At 37.3% G+C, this 24,124-nt stretch overlaps 2 protein-coding genes across 14 annotated transcripts in view; one reads left to right on the top strand and one right to left on the bottom strand.

The window, feature by feature from the left end:
* The window catches only part of grip2b (glutamate receptor interacting protein 2b), a 264,699-nt gene extending 248,138 nt beyond the window's left edge, over positions 1–16,561 (top strand). For 12 of the 13 annotated variants that reach the window (XM_085161249.1, XM_085161245.1, XM_085161241.1 and 9 more), the window contains 5 exons: positions 220–334; positions 2,394–2,607; positions 2,770–2,978; positions 4,381–4,527; positions 4,769–16,561. In XM_085161249.1, coding sequence (XP_085017375.1) covers positions 220–334; positions 2,394–2,607; positions 2,770–2,978; positions 4,381–4,527; positions 4,769–4,927 — 844 coding nt within the window. In that variant the 3' untranslated portion in view covers positions 4,928–16,561. Of the gene's footprint in view, positions 1–219; positions 335–2,393; positions 2,608–2,769; positions 3,021–4,380; positions 4,528–4,768 lie in introns of all 13 variants that reach the window. The other variant, XM_085161253.1, reaches the window with a different exon arrangement.
* Positions 16,562–17,391: 830 nt separating this feature from the next.
* The window catches only part of LOC146518150 (sodium- and chloride-dependent taurine transporter-like), a 28,433-nt gene continuing 21,700 nt past the window's right edge, over positions 17,392–24,124 (bottom strand). The window contains exons 12-15 of the mRNA XM_085161254.1: positions 22,529–22,631; positions 21,775–21,875; positions 21,305–21,475; positions 17,392–21,075 (exon numbers count right to left, since the gene is read on the bottom strand). Of these exons, the coding sequence (XP_085017380.1) occupies positions 20,917–21,075; positions 21,305–21,475; positions 21,775–21,875; positions 22,529–22,631 (534 nt within the window). The 3' untranslated portion in view covers positions 17,392–20,916. The remainder of the gene's footprint in view (positions 21,076–21,304; positions 21,476–21,774; positions 21,876–22,528; positions 22,632–24,124) is intronic.

A 24,124-nucleotide genomic window follows, 5' to 3' on the forward strand; every position in this document is an offset into this window, starting at 1 on the left:
ACAATACACAAAGTGTGATCAAAAGGAAGTTCCATGAAGTTCCATGAAGGTTCCATGAAGTTCCACCATGCAAAGCAAGACAAACATATTTAAGCTTTCTTAAGTATGTTTGTCTTGCTTTGCATGGTTTTCCCCTTTTGTAGTACTCAGCAACAGAGAAAATCCAGCGAAATGGGTGTGGAAACTTGTTTTATTTGTGTGTCTGTCTTTGTGTGGCAGATTTATTGGCCAGCAACCGGATGGCATTCTATTGGATCCAGAAGATAGTTTCTGGTGTCAAGCTCTGGAGGACCTGGAGACCTGTGGCCAGTCAGAACTACTAAGAGAAATAGAGGTTAGTTAGTATTTTTCACAACTGTTTGACTTGTGAAAAATACTAAGTGTAAAGTGGCAAAGTGTGAAGTGTAAAATTGGCATCAAAGATGAATACTGGACTTAATCAGCATACAGTGCTCACCGAAGTGGATTTGCACTTGAGTCAAAGGGTTTTAACAACAGTTTTGTCGTAGGTTTTTATGAACCCTCATATTTTAATGGTTGTAAACATCATGTTTAATCTGCGGTTTATTTTAATGTACAGCATGTTTAGTATGTTTGCATTCTTTTATTTGCCTGATGCTGTAGAACATGGATATCTGCTCATACAGTATCTGTATATACACTTCATAGCTAATTTGTCTTTTATACTGAAGAGCAGCATGTAAAGACTAAAGCAAGGCTTTAGTGGATATGATTGCAGGCATTTTAGTTCTGCTACGTATAACCCCTCAACATAGCATTATAAATCCACCTTTATGTACACTCATTGACGTAATAGCAAATCAAATCAAATCACTTTTATTATCACATGACTTATACAGGTACACTGGTACAGCACATGCGAGTCCTTGAACTTGCAAATTCTTGTGTGCAAGCTTCACAAGCAACAGAGGTGTGCGAAATACAATAACATAAGAACAGGCACAATATAAGAACTGGAATCTGAGAATTATAAGAATAAATATATGTACAAATATAAGAATGTATGCACATTACTGAATATGATACTAAATATGCATATATACATATCTGTGTGTGTCTGTGTGTGTGTATACATATGTATAAAATTATCCATCCATCAATTCGCTTTCGCTTATCCTTTTAAAGGGTCGCAGGGGGCGCTGGAGCCTATCCCAGATGTCATAGGGCGAGAGGTGGGGTACACAGAGACAGACAACCATTCGCGCTCACATTCACACGCACCTATGTTGCAATTTGGATTAATCAATTAACCTATCCCCACAAAATTGCATGTCTTTGGACAGTGGGAGGAAGCTGGAGTACCCGGCGGTAACCCACGCAAACACGGGGAGAACATGCAAACTCTACACAGAAAGACCCCGGCCTGATGGTGGAATTGAAATCAGGACCACCTTGCTGTGCGGCAACAGTGCTAACCACCGTGCCACCGTGCTGCCATGTATAAAATGGCAATGGTATTTAATGTATAAAATAAAATAAGATCAAATATACAGAGGTCAGCAGTTGGATATTGTGCAAAACAAGTGGCATTTATGCACAATATGGAGTGCATAATGTTGAAGTTCCGGTAAGTGAAGGTGAGGTGTCTATGAAGTGTTCAGCAGTCTGATGGCCTGATGGAAAAGCTGTCTCTCAATCTGCTGGTTCGGGACCGGATACTGCAGTATCTCCTGCCTGATGGAAGTAGTCTGACCAGTTTATGGCTTGGGTGGCTGGATTCTTTGATGATCTTCCCGACTTTCCTCAGGCACTGCTTCCTGCAGATGTCCTGGAGGGAGGGAAGCTCAGCTCCAATTATCCTTATGGCACACTGCACCACGCTCCGGAGAGCTTTTATTTGTACTAACCATGTGAGATCCTCCACCAGATGTACACCTAGGAAACGGAAGCTGCTCACTCACTCCACAGCAGCTCCGTTGATGGTGATGGGGGTGTGTGCTTCTCTGCACCTCCTGAAGTCCACTATCAACTCCTTTGTCTTTGCAACGTTGAGGGTGAGATGGTTGTCTCGGCACCAGTGGGTCAGGGCGCTGACCTCCTCCCTGTAAGCCGTCTCATCACCTTTGGTGATAAGACCCACCACTGTAGTGTCGTCCGGATACTTCAAAATGATGTTGGAGTTGCTAGTGGCCGTGCAGTCGTAGGTGTAGAGTGAGTACAGGAGAGGCCTCAGTACACACCCCTGTGGAGCACCAGTGTTCATTATGACGGGGGATGAGGTGATGCTGCCCAGTCTGACCAATAATATTTAAACCAGTAACAAATTGTGCTGAACGTATGAATGTTTGTCAAACAATCACATTGGCAAGCACTCAATGTCTCCAAATGGTTGGTTACAAGGCGGTAACTCAACTTGCTTCAATTTGTTGCAGGCATCCATCATGACAGGCACAGCCATCAGTCTTGGTGTAGATGGTGTCAACAAGCCTCCATCTGAGCCCATACTGACCCACAGCAGGATGAGCCCATTGCGGCGGAATTCTCTCCTGCATCAAGGCAACTTGCACCACCAGGGAACACACCTCCATCAGGGTGCCCATCTTCACGAGGAAGCCCACCTTCATGAAGAGGCTCAACTTCACCAAGGTTAGTCACTGATATGACAGAACCAAGGGTGGTTGTTTCCAAATTTTAAACAGAAAAATATAGTAAAGTATCATTTTACATATCATTTTATACCATGCATAGAAGGATTACTTGTTAAACAGTTGGTGGAAAACACTTACTTGCAATATGTTTGCCACTCAGACCCCCATCTGCACGAGGAGGCCCATTTCAACCAAGAATTGCACCTACAACAAGTGGTCCACATTCACCAAGATATCCAATCCCCTCTCCTGCACCACGAGCCCAAGTCAAAGGCCTCACTGAGAGTATCAGAGAGGACATGGGAGTCCCGTCGGATCAAAGAAGAGATGCAGGGTATTCTGTCACCAACACCACTAGAGCTTCACAAAGTGAGTTCAGAGAGAACTGGACAAAATATGTTTTTGATGTGGGTTAGGGTGAAATATTGAGAATATTAGGTAAACTTGCAGTAGATAATTAGAATTCAACCAAAAATATCAATGTAACCATTCAAGCTGACATTGCTGTTAAAGTTTGTAAGCATTGGTATCTGTTCCAAACTTTAAAGAACACATTTTGGCTTGACATGTCAAACACTGTCATTACTAATAACTTTAACAATATCCCCCTTCTAGCTAGCATGCATAGTGAGTTCTAGTTTACTCTTATGAGGTTTGAAATGTTCTTTTTTACAGTGCAGAGTATTATGTAATACAGTATAAATACCCAGCCTCCCTGGGCAACTGTTATGCAAGTGACTACATGTAGTTCAGCCTTCCATGAATTTACTGTCACAATTTGAGGAGACGAGGGCCAAGTGAAACATGTACAGCTCAGAGCCAGAATGAGATATACATGTTTTATCCATAGAGAGAAAATACATCACAGTGAACACCTGTTACAGCCTTAAGTCGTGCCTCGTTAATCGATCATACAACATTTCAGGTGAATGTCAAAATGCTGCTGCCTTTTTGGGTTTTTTTGGTACCAAAAGGTACAGCAAACAATCTGGATTGCATTACCAATAATAAAGACCTTATTTTACAGTTGTCCATTATATTATATGGCTTTGTCCATTTATTCGGCTTTTGGTTCCTGCTTTGTGGCACATGGCAGTTCACTGAAGAAAGACGTCTATTATCAGCACAATTGTCATTATTGTTTTTCCATTTATTCTTTAGGACCTTGCATTCCAAATAAACTTTCAGCTGAGAATACACACCCAGAAAGCAATCAGGTTAAAATTTTTACATGGTAAAATATTTATTTGGATTAGTTTACAAAATAGTTTATTCCACCCTAAAGTAAGCTGAAATGTCAGTTTGTGTGCATTTATTCTGGCCGTCCTGTTTAATGAGCATGTTTATTCTGCTTGGGATCTTAAACCAGTTAGAATTGGATCTGGATATCAGGCTAAAAATCTGTTTATTTTAGCATCTGATGTTGGTTTGGTTTTAATCTGCATACAAAACTTTTAATTTAGACAAATTTTTGTACTTTGATTAAATAAATTTGAATATGTTAATTTATCAGTGACATTTCTTTGTCTGAATTTCATGTGTTGTGCAGCTTTCTTTATGTTTGTGTGCAGTTATCATGGTTACAAGTGTTATTCCCATCTACAGAGAAACTTATTGTTCCTGCAGTGACACAACAGATATTTTGAGACAGTTTCATCAGAAGGGTTGACATGTGAATAGTCTTTTTGTTCTGTTGTCTTGATTAGGAGCACAAGATACTAGCAAATTACATTTTATTACTCAACCTCACATCCTTGTGTTCTGTCACTAGGTAACAGTGATAAAGGACCCAGAGAGTGATGACTTTGGCTTTAGCGTGTCAGATGGTTTCTTGGAAAAAGGTGTTTATGTCAACATGATCAGACCTGATGGCCCTGCTGACAGGGCCGGGCTTAGACCCTATGACAGGATCCTGCAGGTGATGATGATGATAATAATTAGTGTACTGCCCATCATTGCATCCCTAATTCTAATATAGTTTTTTGTTGTGAAGAAAAAAAAAGCTCACTCTGTCCTCAGCATTCTTTGCATCATATTTTGTTATGCTTACATGTAGTTATCTTCACGTCCCCCTCTTTTTTGTTTGCTAATTTAAAAATGTCTACAGTTATACAAATTACCAAAGTAACCATTGGCTTAATCTTTTTGACTGTATTCAGGTGAACCATGTAAGGACGAGAGACTTTGACTGTTGTCTGGCCGTACCTCTCATCACAGAAGCAGGAGACAGACTTGAACTGGTCATCAGCCGCAACCCACTTGCCAATGATGACCCAGAGGATAATAACAACACTTTAGACCACGCACTTGATCTGTAACACAAATACATACACGTGCACAAAACATACAGAAGACATATTGTAACTGGTGATGAAGCATAAACTTATACATAGTGGAACTGGCCCAAAAACGCAGACACACACTCACTCACACACATACTCCACCGGCTTGCAGTATATCTGTTTAAATACAGAGACTCCTACTGGAACACACATCCTAACACTTGCATGCTCACACAGTCTCCCCATCCCATTTACACTGGGTTGAACTGCTTTTATACAGTACGGTCTGTATGAAAGCATCACCACAATACATAAAAACACACCAAAAACTCTCCTGATAACTGGCTGGACTCACAGTGTTGTTTCGATTTCAACAATGACTTACTCGGCACTTTAAATAGCCATTTTTACTCATTTTAACCTGCAATACGGGTAAGATTATTTCAGTTTTTATTGCAAGGCCATATGCTCCCATGAACCTACAGTACTTGCACCTGAGAGATCTGCCTTATACAATATTGTAAGTGATTTTACCAGAGAAAAATTCTCAGTTTCGAGTTTCCATTTGTTTCACGGAAGGTTACTAAGTACTAACAGAAAACGGAACAAACAGTTAATAATGGGAGTGTGTCTATAATAAATGTAGCCATTGTAGAATTTCATAATGCTGCTAAGATTCTGCTCAAACACTGCTGCTCACTTGACATTACCAAGAAAAAAACAAAATTCTGGAGTGATCAAGTATAGCTCTTTTTTTCAAGGCAGACTTCTCTATTGGATCTTACTGCACATTATAATGTCACTTTGGTGACATCACAACGTTGATTTATGAAGACGTCATCAGTGATGCCATCACAACTGCCAAACTGTTATTTTGTTTCATGCTATCATAAAATTAAAGTGAAAGGAGGGAAGGGTGTAATTTCTGCTCCCAATGAAAATGGTGTCTTAAGTGGAATTGACCAATCACAGCTTTTGCTACACCATAAATGAGCAGATGACATGTGGCTGTGCCCCAGAACAAACTGTACTGCCAAACGAAGAACATCTACCTGCATTTGAAATGTGCCAAATGTCATGACATTATCCACTATATCAATAGTTGTCTGAGATCACTGGGTTCACCTCATCATATTTCATTGCAAGACTACAATGTCAAGCAACAGTAGCATTTCACATTCATTTCAAATCGCTAAATTATTAGATTTGAGGTTCAGAGTGATTTAATGTAACATTATTGAAGAGTCTCATTGTCATGGATCATTTATGCTGTTAAGGTAAGGTTAAGGTAGTGGGAACAACAAGCAACAAGTCATAAAGAAGTAACATTCTCTTTGTTGTGGCTTTTAATTTAACAGCCTTTTAAACTAGGACACACAGTTCATTCAAGTAATAGCTATAGAGCACTACTGCTGTTTGGATTTATTGGTAACACTCACCCTTTTGCACAAAGATTATGAACAAAGTCAATAGCATCATCTGCTATCAGACCTACTACACTAGGTTGCTGGTGAAGCCAGACTATGGACAAATTTCCGACACACACATTTCTTACACAAAAGGCTCTGATAACAAAGGAAATGAAACCGTGGTGTGTGTGTTATGCATTTATTATCAAGCCATTTTGTTGTGTCTTTCATGGATGTCTGTTTATGATGTGTAATTTGTATGTGAGTGTATCAGCAGGTTCTATTCCAAGGTGCAATTGGAAATTTCCAGAGTTCGGCCTGAGTTAAACTGAGCCACTATCCTTTAATGGTCAGCACCCTTTGAAGCACTGTGAGCATTCCTGACTACTTGTGTGTGCTCATTTGCAATTTCACCATGGATCCAAGATTGAACTGAGAACAAACATTAGTTTGAACAGAGTTTGTGTCAAATGTTATGTCAAGGATTGAGAGCTGGTTTTCCCACTATTAACCTTCACCACAACATTAAGTGTTGTGGTTTCCTTGACTGACAGCTCATTAGTGCAAGATTCTAATCAGTTCATATAACGCTGACTATTGGGAAAATAGTAAACTATTCACTTCTTCCTAAAGCCGCCACTGCTAATTTTTATTAGCAACCTTGTCACATCTTACAGATCCCTTCTTGAACTAAACCTAATCTTAGTTGTGCGATAGTTTTAAAGCCCTAAGTATATTTCTACTTCTATTGCTAAGGGAATGTTAATTTCTAATTCAAGAGACAGCCAACTAGAACCTTACACTTGCAATGTGGTTAGACACACAATCTGTATTTTTACACCAATGATGCCTCATTAATGAATGAGGCTACAGTGTCCAAGGCCAAAGGCAGTACATCAGGTCAGAAGCACAACAAGTAGCATTTTTTTTTTTAAGTTTGGAGTGGTGCCCCATGAATATTTAACACAGCTAGTCCTAGCTGTAGCATCATCTTGTACAGCTGCAATTTATTTATTTATTTGATTTATTCTTCTTTGTGTCAACATAAGCTGTCACTCATCAGCCATCATACTAACCTGTTTTGGGTTTGACTTTCCCTAAAACTAAATTTCAGGGTGGTTGATTTTATAATCAAGGGCACTGTGCATCCAACTAACAATAGTCAGAATGCTCAAAGTAGCTGAAGCACTGAAATATCCTTCACACAGAAACTTTAGAACTTACAAGTCTTCAAGTTTCAAGTTTTGCAACCCCAGACATTAATTCCATTTCCTTCAGACCCCTGATTTCTCATGATTTTTTCTTATTCCTGCCAAAAATGTATTTGCTCTAATTATCTTTGGATTAACTGAAATTGGGCTGGCTCTTGTTCCCTCCTACTGATCTTGGCAGTTTATGAAAGTGCTGTGCAAAAGTAGGTGCTTAAATTCTACAAAGTAGCAGTTAACTTAAAGAAATTGCAGTAAACAGAATAAAACTAAAAACAGCACCAATCTTTTACACTTTAAGCTAACTGGCATCATCCAAATATTTCTAAGAACTTACCACAGTTCACTTCTTTGTCTTCTTTAATCCTATTGATAGACATGATGAAGCCATACAATTTCAAAGAAACTGCTCATCTATGTATGGGTTGCTGTTAGTTAACATTTAAATACTTATTGCAGTATTTTATAAATGCACAAGTTGCAAGATAAAGGTTTTGTCCTTTTTGAGGAAAAAATAAATCTAAACATCCTTTGCACACTTGTGTGTGTACGCATATTAGCATGAATTATGGTGAACAAAAATATATGGAGTATATGATGGATACATTGTCAGTATAAGGATATTATTATGAGTGAGTAATAGAACAGCATTTGTTCTCGACAAGACTGACAAAAAAAACCCTAAACTTTGAGAGTCACAACCCCTGTTCCTACCATTTTCTTATGTTGTTATGTAACAGAATTCAGTGGCACCCTATAAGAATTTCCATGTCTGTATGGGTGTGAATAACAAAACATATGTGAATATGACTACAGAAGACTTCTATTTGTCAACGTTTCTCTGTCTAATACATGTATGTGCAAAAAATGTCCACTACTTCTGGGCATACACTGTTTCAGAGGTGTGTGTGTGTTTGTGTGTTTGTGTGTATGTGTCTGTGTGTGTGTGTGTAAATTAATTTGTGTACATTTCATTGTACAGTAGTGAGGTTTTAAAGGATTGTGGGCCTTTATATTTTTATTTCCAAAAACTGGAAAAGGCTTAAAATAGTGTAAACACACACACATACAAAAAAGGGACATTTACTTCTCTCCAAGCACTTACTGCTGAATATAAAGCACACTGTTGAATACCATGCACTGTAAGTATTTTCATGTACAATGGAACAAACTTTTGTAAAGCAACAAAAAAAATGAAAATGCTGAGAAAAGCCTTCTGAATTGTTTTTTTGTTTGTTTGTTTGTTGTTGTTTTTTTTCTTTTATGTATGTATGTGACCATGTATACTCCCTATGCATTTTTGGGTCAAATGTCAGTTTAAAGCCCAATCCAGAACTATAACAACTGTTACGCGCAGATAAGTTTATAATACAAAAAATGTTATTTAATTCCCTGTGCTTTTTCGATTTTGGGGAAAATAAAAATGTTCATGTGAAGATTTAATGGTAATGTACCACATTTTATTAGACTAGCTTGTTGGCATTACTCCCCTGAACCCATTAAATGATTTCAGTACATTAGATAAGTTATTACATAATCCACCATATATTACATCATCAGCTAAAGTAAAGCCCTTTCACATGCCCACGCCTGCTCAGTCACTCACAAATATACCATGTAAACATGGTTAATCTTGTCGTACAGCTTAAATAAAGGGCGATTCTGACCAGAGGATGCTAGTTCATAGCTATTGAGCAGTAAGGAAAGCCAAACTAGGTAAATGTTACTGGGTAATTACTTTATGCTTCTATAAAAAGTTCCTGTAGGGGAGAGAGCACATGTTGCTTTTTCTACCGCACGAGTTGTCAATGTGCAACGCAAGCCAGTCATGTACTCATGGTTTTGGTTGGGAGACTACAGTCAAATATTTGTGTTACATTACACCTTTCTATTAGCCGTGTCTGTAGCCAGGACAATCTTTTGGCTCTTTATTTTTATTTTTGGTGTGCATTTTGTTTTGTTTTTTAACATGCAGTGTCTAAATTGGACAGCCTCAGCTGCAGCAAACTGTGGGTAGCAAAACATTCAATGGCTGCAAGGAAACTACATTAGCTTGTCACCTCTTGTCAACTCAACAAATCAGAAAATTACCAGTAACAGATAAATAATGTTAGCTGAACACTAGCAAGTTGTTACAACTAGCAAACTATAGCACCTACCAATCTGACCATTAGTTATACATAAATAACAAATACAATTGTGACAGCAAAACTACCCAAACCAGTGTATTAGCTATTTATAGCCATTTTATTTACAACTTGCCACAATAAGTGAGCAGCAACAAACCTACTTAAACTAACCAGCTATAAGTAGGCTTGTTGCTGAGAACTATACAATGAGTCAATAAGATATCTTGTTAGCTTACTGGCCTGTTTAATGACAGTTGTTGATGAGCTAACTTAAATTTCTTCTCCGATATCTAGCCAGTCAACCTATTTAGCTCAATGATAAACACAAACACTGACTTCTTCGTTGCAGTCAGCTTAATTATGACTTGAAACTGAGAAAATGATGTCATGCTGCACATTTCAAAAGTAGGAAATGTCAGTGTCTCCAGTCTTTGTTCCTATTATTTTTTTTATTAATGGGTTTATTTTTTTATTATGTTTCATGCTTTATTTTTTAAAGATATTTTGATTTGTTATTTTGCCTAATATGTGTTTGGATGTCAAAGTTGCTACGGTTCTGGACTGGGCTATTAATAATGTACGCATTGATATTGTGTATTTTTTTTCCAAACTGTGTAAAGTTATATTCTATGTAATATAGTATTTTTCTATGACAGTATGCTCTTCCAAAACATAGGAAGAAAATACAAAATGAAAAATAAAATGTATAACTTTGTTGTTGTCATTTTGATTTGTTTGTTTGTTTGTTTGTTTCATTTTCTAAGAAACAAAGAGTGTACTGCTATACTTCTCTTTTTGAGAAAAGAAAAGATTGCAAAGAAAAAAAAATAAAATGTCTAATTTTATGTTGGATGTGTGGATTGTCTTTATTTTGGTAAATCTTTGTGACCAATGGAAAACAATGGACATTCATGCACATAAGAGATTATCTTTGGCCAGGATAAGCTCCTTAAATCAAACCTTTATATGCAAAAAATTTCTATCCAGGGAATTTGAACAGGACCTCATTTTACAACTAAAGAGATCAGGTTTAATTCTGGTTCTTCACCCCAAAGCAAACTTGCAGTGGAGGTAATGCTTCCTAGAGAAGCATAAAATGGAGCAGAGTAATCACATTTCTACCACCTACACTGGGGGTGCTCAGCCTGGGGACGCAGTCGTCCTACTGGGAGACAGAAATTTGAAATAAATTTGCAAGCATTTCAAGCATAAGTGTTTCACTTTACATCTTTATGGGGGTATTGTGTGTACAATCTTGAGGTGAAAAATTAATTTAATCCACAATGTAATAAGGCTGTACTTATTTACTTATTTCACATTTTGTGAAATAAGTAAACGTCCCCCAATGTGAAACTGGACAGCCTTTCACGATACTCTATGTTTTAATGTTTTTCTGAGCACATAATCTTGTGTTATTAGATCCTTTATCTAAGAGATTGAATTAATGGTTATACTGCCCAACAGAATGGACTTGATCCTGGAGGTAGACCACCCTATATGATTTATATGCCTTCATCAGTTCGATTACAGGTAATTCATTGGGCTCACACTACTAAGTTCACTTGTTATCCCAGGTGTAACCACACAATTACTTTCCTCTGGACATTTTTTTAGTGGACAGGCCTAGTCAGGGATGTGTAACAACATGTGTCTGTCCCTACTCTGTGCTTAAAACACAGACTTTCCGTTCTCTATCAGCTCATTTACATAGATCCTTAGCTGGACATCCATGGTCCCAAATTGTATTGGATTTTTATCACCTATCTGTAACCATCAACAGGTAACACAACCATCCCAACTTTAATCAGTTGTTTTCCCAGGGCTTTTCATTTTATAGCCGTGCCCAAGCTGCCTTCAGCCTTGTGCTCAGTCTCCATGGCATTCCACTGGACGTTGTCTGACCAGGGTACACCATTCACCTCAATTCACCTCCAGCTTCTGCTTCTCTTCTATCTCCAGACTTAAACAAAAACAGAAAGGACCAATTAGGAGTTGGAGGCAACCCACAATATACTGTTTCATCTAATTAAACAACCTGGAGCTCAAAACTGTCTTGGGTGGAATACACCCATAATTCCATGATCTTCATGGCACCTATCATTAATCCTATGATTGTACATCTAAGACGGCCCAGAAACCCGATGATTCAAAACTTATTTGATGTTTCCCAGCTAGAAATTTTTTGTTCCAGTCCTGTGGGAGACCCTTCCTGCTTCCTCTGTGTTTTTAACTGTTTTTGAATCTGTTTTGTCCTGTACTTACGTCACTCTCTTAGATGCTTTTTGCCCTTAGTTTCTAAAAGAGACATTGGTGATGAGACAGCTGTGGAGCTTAGTGTTTGAAGAAATCACCTGCCTGGCCCTGTCACTGACCCCACTCTAGAATCTCACAGTTTCAACCTGTAAAACTTTTTGATTTCAATATACCTTTTCAGCTTTTAGTACAGTCTCCAGCGCCTCGATCCTGTTTTGGTTCCTTGAGACATGCATATGGATCTTTTGAAAGGCTTGTTTCTGTTTTTAGAAAAAAGACATGTATTAGAACCAGTTTATGTCTGTATTTCTATTTTGAAAACTCTGTACATTTTTACTCTAACAAACAACATGGGTATTTTTGCACATGCAAGAGTGTTTTCTACTGTACATTTTGCTTTTGCTGACGGAATTATTCCCATGAGTCTACTGTTATGTAACAGATCTAACACACAACATGCACAAAAAGTGTTAGCATACACACAGTCAGGCACACACATTATTGCTTACATAGTAAGCAATAATGTGTGTGCCTGCATTGCTTACTTACATAGTAAGCAATAACATATGGGTAGAACTTTAGTGCCCAGTGCACACTTTGTTATATCCACATGTGCTTAAACATTCAAAAGCAGTGGAGGAAAATAGCTTAAAGCTGAGGACATAAAACATATAAGGAGTAAGCAAATGACGTGTGATGACTGAAGTTCCATATCTGTAAGTTTTGTATTACAGTGAAAAAACAATATTGGAGTAGTTTTCCTCCAGCATGCAGGTCACAAATCCTGATTATACAAAGATAGGCTATGGAAAAGTACATAAGATGTGCCCTTGTCCCTTTCAAGTGACCACAACATCCTGGGATCAAAACTGTCCTCATTTGATTTTTTTTCTCATCCCTCAGAGCCCTTCCATTTCCTGTTCCCTTCTATTTTTGTTAGCAGAACAAAAGGCAAAAGTAACATGAAACACTAATCAAAAAAACACATTTGTTTTTGCTTTGTGTCAATGCCAAAAAACTGCCTTGAAGATAAAACTGAAAAAAAAGAGAAAAAAAAAGATTCTCAACAGAAAAGTCTATTCTTGGAAAAGGCCAGACAGGGAATGGAAATAACAGCTCTGTGTTTCTTTGTCTGAAGTGCCAATTATTTAAAGCTCAGCAACAAAACAAAAGCATTAACATTCATGTCGCTGTACAGCAGTTTCATGCCACCAACATCTTCTATGTTTTTGTTGAGTCATATGAGAGCAATAACCATAATCGCCATGGATATATCTCCATGATACATTCCTGGTCAAAATTATCACTAAATGTAAAATGAGGAAGGATCCATGACTGTTCCTGATTCAAACAGTGCCTGAAAGAGCTTTCTGTGTTTTCTGATTGCTGAAGCTTAAATGGGATACACAAACCAGTATTTTATAAAGCTTTTATGTAAATATTTTCATGGGAATAGTTAGTTGATTAAATAAAAAAAGGCCCATTTAACCATAGTGATTGACGGAAAATTACAGTCTGGGAAAAATGTGTTCAGTACCCAGCTTCTATTAATCACCGGGATGTCTGAGCCTTTACCCTCTTACTGTGAAACGGATGTTTGGGTCAAAATATTCCATAAACTGAGGTTGATTCCAGCAGATTCTCAGAGCTGCTTAGTGCCATTGTTTAGAAACAAGCTTCAGTTTAGGAGGGCTTTGTTTTTGTCCCTGATGTTTTTCGTTTTTCTTTTCCTTGGTTTTAGTAGTTAAGAGCTTAGATTTTTTTTTTCTTTTTAGGTAAGTATAAACTGGATTAAGCATTTTCAGCAGGTTGCCTCTGTGAAGCCAACAAAAGCTTAAATATGTTTGTTATGGATGAAAATAAAGTTGCTGACACAGTCTGCCAGGTCTGCAAACGCTAGGAGTATTTCCCACAAACCACTACTGTAAATACAGGGTGGGCCATTTATATGGATACACTGTAATAAAATGGGAATGGTTGGTGATATTAAAGTCCTGTTTGTGGCACATTAGTATATGTGAGGGGCCAAACTCATCAAGATGGGTGGTGACTCACCACCCATCTTGAGGAGTTTGAAATGCATTGAAGGCTAAATGAATGAAAATGGAATATCTGATGGCCACCAGACTTTCACACTCCATGGTAACAATAAGCCAAACATTAATCTTGCATTAGAGAAGCACCTCACCTTCACCTTATTAGACACACATTCATTCAAAAATGGATACACAGAAGGAGAGTGATACATTTTTAAGCTTAGAATTTATTTTCTTAAAAACATGCACGCAAGCAAATACAACAATCATACAAACACGTGTATTTATAACAAGTGAATAACATAACATAACAAGTACATTTGCATTTGTAGATTAAAAAAATAACAAACCCAAAAAACAAGCACACAACGGAGCCGCCACGTTTGCAAGAGATTGTGCCATGAGAGTTTCTGCATGGTGGACTCTGAAGGTCACACAGTCTGTGGCAGATTGTGTGACCTTAAACTTCTGCACTCAATGTTTAAGTCTGCTTGTCCATCCTACTTATGACTGACTGTGTTTTATCAGATTGGGTGGAAACCAAGAGAGAAACTGGGTCTTCTTTTGATCCAGTCCAACTAACTGAAGCTGCCAACATATTTGTTTCTGTTTTGGAAGAAACATGTTTTGAATTTCACCACATCAGCTAACAACAGTTGCTGATCCATGCTTATAGAGGCCTTCACTTATGAGGTCGGTTTAGTTAACTCTACTAGTGAGTTTCCACAGTACTTTTAATCTCCATGGATTTATATGACAAGATTACAATTCAATTCAATTCAATTTTATTTATATAGCGCCAAATCACAACAAAAGTCGCCTCAAGGCGCTTCATAGATACAGAGAAAAACCCAACAATCATATGACCCCCTATGAGCAAGCACTTTGGCGACAGTGGGAAGGAAAAACTCCCTTTTAACAGGAAGAAACCTCCGGCAGAATCAGGCTCAGGGAGGGGCGGCCATCTGCTGCGACCGGTTGGGGTGAGAGAAGGAAGACAGGATAAAGACATGCTGTGGAAGAGAGACAGAGGTTATTAACAGATATGATTCAATGCAGAGAAGTCTATTAATACATAGTGAGTGAGAAAGGTGACTGGAAAGGAAAAACTCAATGCATCATGGGAATCCCCGGCAGCCTAGGTCTATTGCAGCATAACTAAGGGAGGATTCAGGGTCACCTGGTCCAGCCCTAACTATATGCTTTAGCAAAAAGGAAAGTTTTAAGCCTAATCTTAAAAGTAGAGATAGTGTCTGTCTCCCGAATCCAAACTGGAAGCTGGTTCCACAGAAGAGGGGCCTGAAAACTGAAGGCTCTCCCTCCCATTCTACTTTTAAATACTCTAGGAACAACAAGTAGGCCTGCAGAGCGAGAGCGAAGTGCTCTAATAGGGTGATATGGTACTACAAGGTCATTAAGATAAGATGGGGCCTGATTATTTAAGACCTTGTATGTGAGGAGCAGGATTTTGAATTCAATTCTGGATTTAACAGGTTACAGATTACATGTCACTAACATTGTAAATTCCATCTACTGTAGTTTCCTCTGTCTACTCTATCTTCCTGTACCTTTCTGTGGATTGTATCTATAGAGTTGGAGGTTTCAATCTGTGGCTACTGGTCTCACTAACCTGCCTTTTCAATCTTCTTAATTTCCACCTTGGACTTCAACTCAATCCAAATGGTTGGGGCTTATGGATTCAGATGCCTGAATCTGGATCTGTTAAAGGTCATTTTGTGTTAGAAATATTTTTCTGACCTTATAAAGAGCTTTCCATTGTTTTCTCTCTATAATGTCCGAGTCATAGATATACAAAAGGAGGGAAGTTTATGCAATTTGTTAAAAAAGGTTTATTTAACATCTCTAAGATGACCCGAGTCTTCTAACCAGACTTCTGCAGGGTTAGGCTCGCCCAGAGCATTGTCATGCAACCCAAATGATTACTTTCACACATTTAAGGCTCATAGGAAGCACTGAATGTGCCGGTATGCTGCCCCCTCATTGGTTTGAATACCTTAAAGCTTGTATTACAGGCTTTGAGGGATCAGAGTTTGTGTCGTCAGGAGGATTTAGGTACATAAGTCCCACTGGTTGGGTAATTGAACTTAAATGGAACACACTGTGGATGTGTGTGCATAAAAATACCACTCTAGACACATGGAACTCAGACTTCATTTTCTGAAGACATTTTTTTTTTTTATTAAGAAAAAAAAAACATTTTACACTTTTGTAGCTTACAGATTGGCCATAGAAAAAACAAACAAAAACCCAAACTTTCAAATTCTTTTAAAAATGTTTTTTTCTTCTTCATTACGAATTAAAAAAAAAAAAAATCCCATGTACATTCTCAAAAAGGAAGGGCTGGTATATGGTGTAATGAAGGAAAGAGACCATGATCAAACAGTTGACAGAATGTGGGGAGAAGGATAAATAAAATACAACTTACTTTCCCAGAAGACCTAGCTAGACCTGGACCCCAACTAAAAGGCTGTATTTATTCATTAACAAATGTGTCACTGTTACATAGCCCAAAATCCAGCCCTGTTTTGTTTAATGCTGCATCTATATTCTAATCCAAATCTTGCAGATATGTTGTTTTCATTAAAAGAAAAAAAAACAACCAAAAATAAACAAATGTAGACAATATGACATTTGAAATCAGGCTATTCTTGTGCGGATCCAATAAGGTTTTTCAGCTTCATTTGATAAGCATTCTGGTTGGAATATTTTGTAGAGAGATAGTTATGCATGTCTAAATAAGCAGAACGTAGAATTGTTATTTGATATGGTGGACTCATGTTCATTGGATTTACTGCTTTTGGTGCAAAGGGCCAGCTTCTCCAAGAAAAAAAATTGTATATAAAACAAATAATTTCCAAGGTTCAAATACACACACACATACATGTACATAAACACACAAACACGAGATTTTGATATAAGTAGGTAGAAAATGGGCTTAGTGGCAGTGCTACTGTGTTTCATACCCCTCACGCATTCATACCTTTATCAGTCACAAAAATACGATATTTTGCTAAAACAAAATTCAGTTTGATGTGACACATATTTAATCAGTGCATTTCAAATGACAAGACTGTGGATAGTGGTTTAGTTTGGTTAACTTTCCAAACTACAAAAGGATTCTTTGTTGGGTTTTAGTTTAACTGGAGATTCAAATATTTACTCTTCAGGAAATCACGTCTTACTTAAAAGGTTAGTACTACCTCTTGGTACTAAAAAATATTTTTGCAGTATTGCACAACAAGTCATAAGTTTTTTTTATGTTTGCTTTTTGATTAATAGTTGTACATGTCACTCCGGTGACAGGTTTCAAATATGCAAATCTATCTGGAATACAAAAAAGGCAAATGTGACAAACATACAATCTAAAATAAAACAGAATGAGAAACTGCAGAATTTGACAAAGATCAGTATAAAATAAAAATAAATGACTTTTTAAATGGAAAAAAAAAAAAAAAAAAAATCTTCAGAAACTTTTACGTTCACCTGCAGGTGACTTTCACATTTCAACATCCGTCGGTAAAAACTTGTGCATCGCTAATGCTTTAGTTCTATTGAAAAGTCATGATCTTTGAGAATTAGTTAGCTTACGTTAACAGATGTTTTACATAGGCTAACTGATAGGGAGTGTATGAAGGCAGGAGAGCAGGTACATACTGTAAATATACACTGAGGGGAAGCATAATTCAATAAATGACTGCATTAGTTATTATTAGTCCACATTTCCCTGAAGCAATTTTAGCACTAAGAAATATTCAGCTTTATTTTCAATGCTTAAGGCATTTTTTATATATATACACCTTTTTGTTGGCAAGTTTGGATTTCATTTAATACTTAACACATCTGAGCAAATTCAACTGCAATTGCAGATCTTTCTTTAGATCATTAATTGCATTTTTAAAACCTTAGTGCAAAGATTTTTCAGAGAAACTGAGAACCAGATCTATACAAAAGTGTAATGATAGAACAAAGCATTGTATCTGTATTAAAATGGGAGTGGGGAAATGGGAGCTGAGCTATACAAAGAAGACTTATATATGAAAAGTTGTATGAAAATAGATGCCTGATGGATTTGGTTTCACAAATCCCTTTTAATGATATCAACTACTTTATTCTATTTGAAGGAATTAAATAAATGGACACAGTTATCAAAGCTTAAATGAAACGAGAGCCAGGAAATGAAATGAAAATGAGGCCCTGGTCTCACTATCACCTCTCATGTGAAGCTGTTGATGAAAATCCTGCAATGCATGTGTACTGTATAACTGTGTAATGTGTGCATCTTGATCTAATTTCATTTTGTTTGCTTATTTCAGAACCAAAGTGAGACTAGAGTGTTTTAAAAATGTACCAATTTTACTGGAGAGGCCCCTGAGAGCCTAGAATAAAAAGAAGGCAATACATATTTTTGGCCTCATTGTTTGATATGAAATCAAAAGGATTAAAATGAAAAAGTGCAATATAGCCTTATGTCAAGTAACTGTTTTTCTTATTTGACTGCGGTTAAAATAGGCAGTTATGGTATGATGTTCATCTCTCTGTAGCAAAGAAGGATCTAATGGCTTACCAAGCTGGATAAAAACATTAGTTTCAATTGCTACCAATGTAGCTCTGTCACCCAGAGTTAAGTGTCTTTTTTGGATGCTGGGTTAATGCAGCTGTACAGTAGACAAAAGCATCACAAAGAAGATCCTGAGTGGATGGTCGCTGGTGACGCATACACATGAGAAACCCTTTGTTACACAGATATAATAAAATGAATATAACCGTTGTAAATGTTATACCTCTCACGTAGTCTGCTCTTGGTTGCCAGCTATTCACATAATCAAAACTATGGCCCCTATGTTAACAAGATGAATGTAGTTTTTCATGCATGATTGCTAAAATAAAACAGAGTTCAAGACAGAGAGTTAATCCATCACAGGGTTAATGGGGTCTGGGTATCACTAGTTTCACTGGTGTGCATGAAAATTGAACAAAAAAGTGCCAAGGGCATTCTACTGCAACACGTGTGACATGATTAATTCAAAACTATATTTATATTATCTGTATTCATTTATGGGGAAAAGACAGGTTTGAACAGTTGCTGTTAAAAGTGAAGCTTTTCAGGTCTCAGTTGAAGTGAGAGCAAGCAACATGTAGACCCCAGAAAAGACCAACCTCAGCCATCTGCCAAATTTCAGTGTCTGAAATGAGCTGACAGTCAGACGCTGGTTTGTCTACTGGGAGTCTCTCCCAACCATTGGTTAATGTGAGTCATTTGAGTTATTGACATTTTGTTTAACCACTGGTTGTAGTGTCCTGCCTAGCTGGATTTCTCTGAAATAAATACTGTGTCCTGGTATTTCCAGAAGAGGAAAAGTTAAAAACCCAAGAATTACAAACTTATGACTGGAGCCATTGCGGGTTTCCAATTCTTTTTGTATGTATAAAAGTTGGCCCACACCCCTCTGTAAGAGATAATATTTGGGGAAAGAGTTGCATTGTTTATTTCTATGACGCCTAAGACAACTGTTGCTAGGACCAAAGCTGAAGAAATGTAAAGACTTTACTACAATGGCTGCCAATATAGATGTATGGTTTGTAATAATAGCTTAGTATTTTCACCAGATGAAAGTGTTCCTCCTTCTATGTAAAACTACAGCAATTCAATAGTAAATATCAATAACATTAATTAAAAAAAATAATCTAAACACTGACAGAGGAAAAAAAGAACTAATAATAATGTGTCTTCCTTTGTAGTAAATAAAACAAATTCAATCCAAACTTTTAAGCCAAGAGTGCCTAGTGCAGTCACTAATGTACTGTAAACTGGTCTAGAACAGAGAAAGATAGATAAAGAGATAGATACTGATAGACTGATTAGCCACTACTGTACAGTACATCACAAACAACACAGTCAAGGGTTGAACCTCCACACTTCAAATCCTTTCAGATATCTCTTTGTGCAGGAAAAAAAAAGTTCCCCAATTCAGTTTCAGTGCTAGTTTTCTCTTTGGCCCATTGACTGTGAAAGATGGGAATATTTGGGCACAAGGTGAATTCAGAGGATTCTGTTTTCATCATTATGATTAGATATTAACTTTAAAAAAATGTCACTGATTATATTTTGATTTGGTTTTGGTTTATGCTGAAATTGATTTTATTTGTTTTTATTCATATTTTGTAACACTAACCCAAATATGTGATAAGCTCATTGTTGCTGATATTTTAAAATCTATGATTACAAGGGGAAAAGAGCTGGCAGTGATAAGCAATTTAACGCTGGTGTCTGCAGAGTTGCGTTTTTGATATTTCGGCAAAAAAAGCTAATAACTCTGATATCAACAAGGCCTCTGCCAAACATAATGGAACAGAATATGCCAAAGCGTAATCCTGTGGCACATACCCTCAGAGAACTATACAATGATCATAGTATAACTGGCAAATAATAATTATTATTATTATAATAATAAAATATCCATCAAAGCAGCTCAAAAAATAAAAATAAAAAAATCATTTTTTGGTGATCAGTGCCTATTGTAGGAATTCTCTGTATATAGTGGCTACAAAAGATGATTTGATTCCAAGACTCAACCACTTTCTTCTAGAATAATGGCTGGTTATGTGCAAAAGTAGCCAGTGAAACATGGCCGCAGGCTGTTTCTAATTTGCTACCTTGCCTTTAAAGCAAGAACACAGTGGGACGTGTAGTCACATGAAAACCATTTGTACAGAAAAACAAAAAACAAAACAGTTTTTAAGTCATTCAGAAATAGATTTGAAATGTGACTGTTACCCTCTTATGAAGACCACCAACAGCAAACTACTTTCAAAACTTTCCTAAAAGATTTGAACTTTTTCTTTAAAACCCTTATCAGTCCACCAGACAAAGACAGACAGATAGACAGAAAGCTAGCTAGCTTTAAAAGCATTTTAGAGGACAGGAGAGGGGAGGAGAGCGTTCTCATGGAGAGCCTCCGCCTCATTCCTTTACATCATGGTTTCTACGATGGTGTGAGTGGGGGCCTTCATCAGTAGGCCCTTGTTCCCATTGGGGTCCAGGGGACAGGAGAGCTCCTTAGGCCCACGGTGGTCTGCAGGACGGGAGCTGGCTCCACCACGAACCGGGGCTGCCACTGCCTTAATCCTCTGTGGGAAGAAAGGAGGGATTAGAAAACTGAAGGTAAGAAATGGGCAAGTTATAGGGAAAGTAGAAAGAACGACTGATGAGCAAACTCTTATGAAAAGATGTCAGGATATGTCAGACAGATTGTAACTGAATTACAATCTAAAAGATTCCATTAATTCCACTAAAAGTGAAGTGATGAATAATAGAGAAGAAAGAGAAGAGCTAAACAGTTAAAAGCCAGGCACCCACCTCAATGAGCGGCCCATCAGATCGAATGATCTTGATGACAACCACCATGGGGATGCAGATCATAGAAGCCAAGGCCAAAGTCCACCCTACTCCAATGGCCCAGTCAGGATACTGGTACATCTTGTTGTACGTCAATGGCTTGTATTTGACCAAAGAGAAGATAAAGCAACCCTGGATTGGAAGAGGAGCAGAAGTGTAAGTTTTTTAAATGTATTTTTAATTACTTTGTATCTGGGTATTTGGTAATAAATAAATAATAAATAAAGTACTGTGTTATACCCAAAGCATAATGTATAATGTGGTGAAATGTCTCTAAACTATATGTAAGAAAAGCTCATGATGACACTAGTACAATTTTCAGTGAATAAAAAGTTGTCGATTGTTAATTCAGAGGAAAAAAGTTGAAATTATTTCTCAGAAATGAGAACAAATTTAATTGATCATCTGATTGATGAAACAACAGTCCTTACCATGCACAGTAAAGGAGTGACCACAGTCCAGCTCCATTTCATCCAAGGATTTGGTCTGTAGCCAATCATGTCCTCAATCGCATCATAGAAATTATCAACGCCTGTGGAGATAAAATACTCAGTTGGCTTGCCTCCTAACCGTTGTGAAGTACTGTAGCTGATTTCTTACTGAAATCTGTTACTGTCATATTGCTGTAGCACTTCAGCCAATTTAGAGCATTATTTTAAATTGAAAAAAAGAAGAAATTATGATAAATAAATAAATACTTAAATAAAATAAAATTTAGATGCTATGACATTAGGCCTCATCCACAAATTAGTAATCTGAAGGCTCAAATCCTATCAGTGTAAATTGAACCAAATTATGGATTCCAACAGCATGAAAGACACCTGCCAAAGTAACTAACATGTCACAGATTACAGACAGGAAATAATTTTACTTTTAGACAACCTTATCCTTTATTAATTGTTTGCAGATTCATGATCAGAAATAAGTATATTTTTTCTGACAAGATAGATTTGAGGTGTCTATGCGGACTTTTCTGTTCTAAAGCTGTCTGTCTATCTGTCACCTTCTATAACAAAAGAGTGTACACACAAATAGCTGGGATATTAAATAGGTAGACATTACAAGGTACTTTATCAGTAAACTTGTTGTTGTCTGAATACACAACACAAGGTCATGTGAACTGGTGTTCATTAGAAAAGCATTAATTGTAATCCAAAAGTATTTTATTATTTATGTTGTACTCACCATAAACCCAGGCAACAGCTATACATTCAAAGAATGCCACCCACAGAAGGCACACACCGCTTGCTGCATAGTAGTCAAACAGCTGGAAAACATACATGCCACCCTGCAAAAAACAACAACAGAAACACAAAACAAAACACAGACTTAGTTTTAAAATAAGTTTGTTTTTTTTGTAGTTGTTGTTGGTTTTTTTTTTTTAATTCTCCTCTGTCCAGGTGCATTTCAGGTATTTTCAGTTTTCATCTTGTTCCCATGCTTTACAACAGAAAGACCTGTATACCAGCATTACTGTGGCTTTAAGTGTATGGGGTTATACTACAATAAGTACAATAGTGGTTTTCCTTTGCAATGAGTTGGTGTAAGAATGACAAGTGTGACAAGAACACTCAACTATGAAAAACTGTTAATCGTACATGTAATAATTTGACTATTATAGGATGCTAAGGTAAATACAGAGTAAAAGTGAGCAGCCAAAATGTCCACATGTACTTTGAGTGTGCACACGTTTATCCATTGTGAGAAGTTAGTCATGGGAATCCTAAACTGAAATCAGGCTAGTGCTGCCATAAAAAGATATTGTCATGGGAACAAGAGGGGGCGTGAAAGAGGGGAGAGGAGGGGAGGGAGCACGGGTTGGGGCAGAAAACAGTGATGGGAGGTTGTAAGTACAGAGATAATGTTTAAATGTTGATCGTAGGAGAAAAAGCAAAGTACGAGGATTGACGAAGAACAAAACAAAACAAAAAACCCACTTTGTATAATTACTGAACTGTAGATTCTCATTTAAGTGTTTCTTACTTTGCAGTAATAAAGCAAGAAAATATTGGGCTTTTCCCCACCTTTAGTGTAAGGAAAATTGGTCATTATAGATTTCTGTTTTGTTAAACAAAGAAGTGGAACTGGGTTATCAAGGGTCGTGTTCAAGAAAACAAAAATATGTCATGAAAAACCAAATTTAAACAAAAAAAATGGAGTTGTCAGGCTGATTGTATTAAGTAACTCAGAATTTCTAGTCAGGTTTGAAAATGAGTGATTGCCATCTCATATCATAACATAATTAAACATTTTACCTGATTTTTTCATGTCAAACATTTCTCATGAGTATGGCCCATGGCATACTGGATGTGGCATATTGTAACAGTATATACACAATACCAGGTAATACCAGGTACCTGCTGTATCAGGACTGCTGCATTTTTCAAATGAAGGAGAAAGGTGTGCTCCTACAGATATTACTGCAATAATGAGGAACTGCCGGGAGCCTTATGTACAAGTAAAGAAAGGTGAAAAAGACAGAATCAGCTAAGATGAAGCTTAAGAAGGATGAGGATGAGAGAACATTGAGGGAAACTGTAGATAGGTGCTACAAACAAGGTAAATGCAACGGGAAGATGAAATTAAATGAGATGAAAAACAACAGACAAAAGAAACAGACGGGAACAAGACAGAAGAAGGAGGAAGCACGAGATTTAGAAAAGCTATATCAAGTCTACTGTATCTATTAATATCAAACGAGGGAAGGGAAGTTCTCATGACTTGACAGTATAAATAGCCCCCTGTCATCTCTTTTGGGATCGACACTAATAGCTGTCTGAA

Source organism: Neolamprologus multifasciatus, chromosome 5 (assembly GCF_963576455.1).
Source record: "Neolamprologus multifasciatus chromosome 5, fNeoMul1.2, whole genome shotgun sequence".
Lineage (NCBI taxonomy): Eukaryota > Metazoa > Chordata > Actinopteri > Cichliformes > Cichlidae > Neolamprologus > Neolamprologus multifasciatus.